The sequence below is a fragment of the Sander vitreus genome, chromosome 12 (assembly GCF_031162955.1).
Source record: "Sander vitreus isolate 19-12246 chromosome 12, sanVit1, whole genome shotgun sequence".
In the NCBI taxonomy this organism is placed as follows: Eukaryota; Metazoa; Chordata; class Actinopteri; order Perciformes; family Percidae; genus Sander; species Sander vitreus.
In genome coordinates this window covers 4,105,988-4,111,987 of record NC_135866.1, presented here as the reverse complement: position 1 = coordinate 4,111,987, position 6,000 = coordinate 4,105,988, and the positions used below count along the sequence as shown (strand labels likewise).

At 38.5% G+C, this 6,000-nt stretch overlaps 1 protein-coding gene across 1 annotated transcript in view; it reads right to left on the bottom strand.

Moving 5' to 3' along the window:
* Positions 1–546: 546 nt before the first annotated feature.
* LOC144526270 (epidermal retinol dehydrogenase 2-like) overlaps positions 547–6,000 on the bottom strand; it is a 76,330-nt gene continuing 70,876 nt past the window's right edge. The window contains exon 7 of the mRNA XM_078263622.1: positions 547–3,128. Within this exon, the coding sequence (XP_078119748.1) occupies positions 3,032–3,128 (97 nt within the window). The 3' untranslated portion in view covers positions 547–3,031. The remainder of the gene's footprint in view (positions 3,129–6,000) is intronic.

The window sequence follows — 6,000 nt, the reverse complement described above, 5'->3', positions numbered from 1 at the left end:
ATATTATTTACAGTCTTTTCTTGGAGGCCACAGTAGGCAATAAGTAATTTCTCCTATCCTTTAAAATACCTCCTAAGTACCCAGCACTTAGTGTGGCTGTGGCTCAGCAGGTAGAGCAGGTCGTCCCATTAACCACAGGGTTGACGGTTCAATCCCTGGTTCCTTCATTGGTCTAAGAATGTGTGTGTCTGGTAAGGTAGAAAGGTGCTATAAAAAATATAGTACCTTTACCATCATTGAAAACATTCACTCAATGCACCAGTAGTCTATACATCACAGTGTAAATGACACCATCAAATTGTAAATGATTTTTGTGTTGACAGCGAAGAGGCAGCTTGGAAACACACAGAGAGAGAGAGAAAGGAGGGTGTGACATTGCAGTTATGTGGGGTGCGCTGTAATCATTCAGCTACCAAGGCTCTCCGTCCATTTTTATCATTCAGCAGTGAATTGAATAAAGGCTTTACACTCCTCACATAATGGGATGGGACTGTAAGGGAACTCGCTTTAGTCATGATACTGAACAAGACACTCAAAACACAGAAATCAAACATTAAAATGTGAATTTATTGATCAGAATTTTCACTTCCAGGTAGTTTGCACTTAAAAGTTCTGAAAACATATGACACGTAGTAAAATGTACCTTAAGATACATTTCTCTAAACTCCTGACATTACTATCTTTCTTTAGCACTCATTGAACGGTTAGCATGTTTAAGACAACAGGTGCGTAATATTCATAGACTGTTAATATTAATGGACAGAGCATGTGTGACGTCACCCATTGGTTTGTGGAGATCCACCATGAGTCGTTGAGTTTGCCGTTACGGGCGCAGCCATCCTGGTTGCAGATGTGATGATTTTAGACGAGAGGGAGGAGTGAGGGAGGAGCCATAGACTGCTGCTTACGCTCTACGTTACGTTACACACTTTCACTGGCAATCACATCATAGCCACGCCCTAAAACACCCCCTGCTTTATCGCCGATTTTAAGATCAACGAAACCTAAAAATGAACATCATTCTGTATTGCAGAAGACTTAAAACTAGCGATTGAGACCATAAACTCATTATGAAAAATGTGAGAAGTGGGTCACTTTCTCATAGACTTCTACAGAAACCGAACTCCTTTTGCAACTGCACGTGTTGCCCCCTGCTGGAATTCAGATAGAATGCAGGTTTAAGGCACTTCTGCATTTGCAGCACTTCGCCGAACCGGTTGCTTTGTCCATTAATATTAACAGTCTATGGTAATATCTCCTAATGAAGATAGATCAGTAAAGATGACTGTTACAGAAGTTGTGTTCCATATAAAAAAAACATCAAATGACACACACTCAAATTATGGCAATCCATTACATATTAATAATGGCACTGTTAAATGAAAACTAATGAGTGGATTGAATGAGTGATTTGTATTATAATCTTTATAATATAACCATTACAGACTGAGGCTTGTGTGGTAGTAAATGTGCTTAATAAGTGAAATGAAGAGACTGAGTGCAAATACATGCATATTACTTCAAAAACACAGACTTCTGAGAATGTTTTCATCCACAGGAGACATGCACAGACTGTATACAAGCCCCCTATGATGCCTCCATCCACAACATTTTGGAACGTTAAAACACAGCTGGCAGTGTTGCTAGGAAACCATCGAGTAAACTAGCTGAAACGAGGGACAAAGGGCTGATGTTCACCTTACTCACTGAGGATGACAAGCCTCCTTGTGCTTAAGATCACCGCACAAGTATAAAGATGTTTAGATTTCATATTTTTGTGCTCATCTCGAGGCTTTCATCAAAATACAGAACCAAGAAGAAAAGTAGAGGTCTCCTCTCACACTCTAGCTAGCTGTAGCATGCTAGGACGCTGCTACAGTGCTAGCTAATTACAGCTATGTCTTAGCAGTCCGTACATTTGCTGTTTGCAAAATAAATTCTTCAAAAACAAACAAACTTTCAAACTCAGCACGAGGAAAAAGTAGCTTTTTGTTCAATCTGAACACACAAGAGCTTCAGGTGGTCCAAAGTTTATTTGGTTTTATTTTTAATGGGAAATGATTTAGACTGAAAAACCCTGAGCCAGATTAACAACAAAAGTGTGCCCAAAACCTTTTAGAGATGATTATTATGGCTCCGTTCACAACAGTGCTAATATATCACAATAAAGCAAGAAAGCAAGTAAGAAGTATACATTGATAGATGTACAAGTTAGATTTATTACCTGCCTCTGATGCATCTGATTACGGATGAGCATCATTTACAGTGAACAAGGTTTTTGTTATGGTGACGACGCCCTGGAACCTGCTTCTACTATACGTCATTTTTATTAATGCTGGAGCTTTGAATATTCTAAAGATGATGAGCTCTGTCTACAGTTAGTTGGCATAAGTAAACTGTCACTCTTATTTGTTTTGATGGGTTTGCTTATGAGTAGAATGGGACTTATCCTTCTCTTAATAGCAAAAGAACAACACTTATGCTTCTTTAAATCCCACTTTGTATTGTTTCCATCTGTGTTGAAAGCAATTGTAGTTGTGGCTCCAACCACACCACAATATTACTAATTTACAGAACAGACATTCAAATCAAACATGACATTTGACTTTGAGCCCCGTTAATATAGGGAAATGTTTGACTTGGCGGTTTGTGGACTGATGATACATCATTACATCATCATGACTGGTCCTCAACAAGTAGTAGTAGGCAACAACACTAGCTGGCTGGATTTAGGAGGCCATTATGAGCACTATATTCTATTCAATTACAAACTGTTATGAATAAGATCGCAATTAAAATTGTACTAATGATCATGCCATTTAAAAACAGGGACGTTAAGGATATTAAGGATTGAAACAGAGAGATATAAAGAGACTTAACGGGCATGCAATGCTTGAATACATGAACCACTGAAATGAGAGGAGCAATCAAGTCCATCCTTATTGCAGCAATACACAATAGGTAGATAGCTTTAATATGTGCATGTCTCCTTCCATATTACTCATCCTTAACTTCTCTTCTCTCTCTTCATTTACTCCTGTTTTGTGGAGCGTCCCCTGAATGTGTCCATGAGGTTGAAGGCTCCCAGGTACTGGCCCAGCATAATGCCCTGCTTCATGGGGAGGATGCTGCGGACGAGAAACACGACAAAGAAATCAGGGCTGTTAAAATGAACGTGATAATAACAAGTTAATGCAAATTTCCTTTTAACGCCTCTAATTTTTCAATCAGGAAGCGATGCAGCACCACTGCACTCACAGGTGGTTTCTCTCAGCAATCACAGTTACCTCTGGGTCACAGCACATTATTTTGACCCATCGTGGGAACTTCGGTCGCATGCTTTAAATGTTATAAATGCTTTGAATGAATTTAACAAAACCAACAGATCTACAGGGAATAAGTAGTTTCATAGAGTACACATCGTATTCAAGGTACAACATCATGCACTGTAATTCACTGAAACATACTCATCTTTCAAATATATGAGAATTGCACACCTTCAAGACAATTTACAGGAGATATGTGATTTCCTTGACATATCAGGCGAACAAAGAAGAAACGTTAAAGACAAATCCTGCATATCACTGATGACTCTTGCTTGTGCTAATGAGGCAGAAAGACGATACAAATAGCGATTAAGTGCCCTACAGCGAGCTACAACTGTAAGTGTAGTCCAGTCAGAAGATACACCATCTGCAAAATGTCCTGTGAAGGAAGCCAAAGCTAAGGTACACACTGAACAGTTAACAGAGTTAGCTGAACTTAAGACAGGTGCAGTTTCTCTAAAAGGTCTCAGTGCAGAGATAGCTCAGATTAAAGATACATTACAGCAGCCTGTTTCATGCCTCACCTTCAGTTAGGAGGCCATATAGGGACCCCCAGCCACCTGTTTCCCAACAGCAGTAATACAGCAACTACAGGCAGCCCCAAGCACCTGACCCTGCGCAGCACCTGAATGCACCTAACCTTTACTCCAACCGCTCTGCTAAAGCTCCGAGGAGGTGTTTTGTCTGCCAGCAGGAGTGCAGGCTTGTGCACAATTCAGAACTGAATTGAGAATGACTCCTAAATTCCAATTCAATTCTTGAATTTGAATTGAATTTGAATTGATGTCAAAAACAGGATCTAGAATCACAATTCAAATTTGAATTAAAGGGAGCAGAATTTCAATTCAATAAAAATTAAAAGAAATTCATATACATAATTTAAGTGAAGTGTTTAACAATGAAGCTTTACAATATATGTCAGATATGATTGCATTACATATTATATGAATGACATTAGTTTGAACTACTTGTACAGATTGCATTAACAGGAAATGTTTTCCCCCAGCAATGAATGTTACAAGCTCTAGTCACAGAACAATAATTAAGTTTGATTTATTGTAATTGTAATTTTGTGGAACATGACAGAACATGACTCCATTTCCCAGAATGCTTTACTTTAACCAAGTATTTAAAGTGGTTGTGAAACAACTTGAGGTGGACATTTGTTTGAAAGCTTCTTTTCTACACAATTTGATGGTCAACACTGTTGGACACCTGTAATAACAGCGACATGGAAAATAATATCAGGCCTAAAAGGTCATCTGTACTAGTTCATTTTGAAGAACCAATTCCAACAAGAACACCTGGAAACCACAGAGCCATATGCAAGCACTGCAGTGCTCCAGTCTGTGGCTCCATCAAGGCTACTTCAAATTTCAAAAGGCTTTTACAAGTTAACAGACTGTCTTATTTTGAAAACCATCTCTTGATGGTATTATGCTACTGATATATTTATTGATTGATTATATTATGGCATTACTTCTTAAGGAGTTACCCCCACAACACTGGATATCATGTGTTTAAAAGCATGCAAGCTAACTTTTTACTTATTACTTATTGTAAATCAAGAAAACAATTCTTGTCAATTGTGGAATTAATAGAATTATTTGTTCTCTTAAAGAGTGATCCATATTTTGGAACAAAATGTATGCAGGGTTGAGGAGTGACTAGTTACATGTAATGAAATTATGTTATTAAATTACAAAATGAATGTAGAGGTAAAATGTGTAAATCAATTAGTTACTAATCAAATTAAAAGGAAATTGCTTTGCATTGATAAAGTAATCCAAATAAAGTAATCCAAACCACATTTATAATGGGTAACTTAAAACAGTAAGCAATTACATTTCCAAAGTAACCTTCCTAACACTGAATGTATGTGAGATTCAACACATTCTTTCTGTTGTGTGACTGTGTGGAATTTCTTTTGAATTGCCATGAATTTAATTCCACTTCCTGTCATTCCAATTCCAAATCAAATTCAACTTCCTGTGGGGTGGAGTCAATTCAATTCAAATTCCAATTCATGAATTGAATGGAGGCCAATTCTGAAATTCTGAATGGGAGTGAAGAACATTTTCAAGCTGGATGTAAAATCACTGGAGTCAGACCATTAAGAGAGGCCCCTTTAAACGGGAAAGGGTTACCGCTGAGGGACAAGTGTTAAGTGTTAGGTGTAGCCTGCAAAAAGTCCCACAAATGTGCAAAAAATTAACTAATAACCAATAACAGACTGAACACAAGGAAAAATGCACTCACCTGACCACGACATTGCTCTGCTAGGACGCACAATAACCAGTACGGTACATACCATTAACACCGTGTTATCTGCCCAAGTCTTTAAAAAAGCTTTCACCCCAGCAACAGGGAATCACACCAGTGTTGAAACCACATGTAATGCTAATGAACAGTGGGATCCACCAGTAGGTTTAAGTCACCTTACCGAAGATCAGAGACAGGTAGTTAGGCAAATGCTTAGAGAAGAGTGTCACTCCTTGGCTACATTAAACAATTGAAAATGACTTTGAACCAGTCAATCGCACATACATGTCGGTGCCTAAGCCACTATACCAGGAGATGACCTCATAGCACAGGGTTGGGTTAGGAAGTCAAACTCTTCATACTCTTCACCTGTTTGTGTGTCAGGAAGTAGGATGGGACCCTCCAGCTGTTT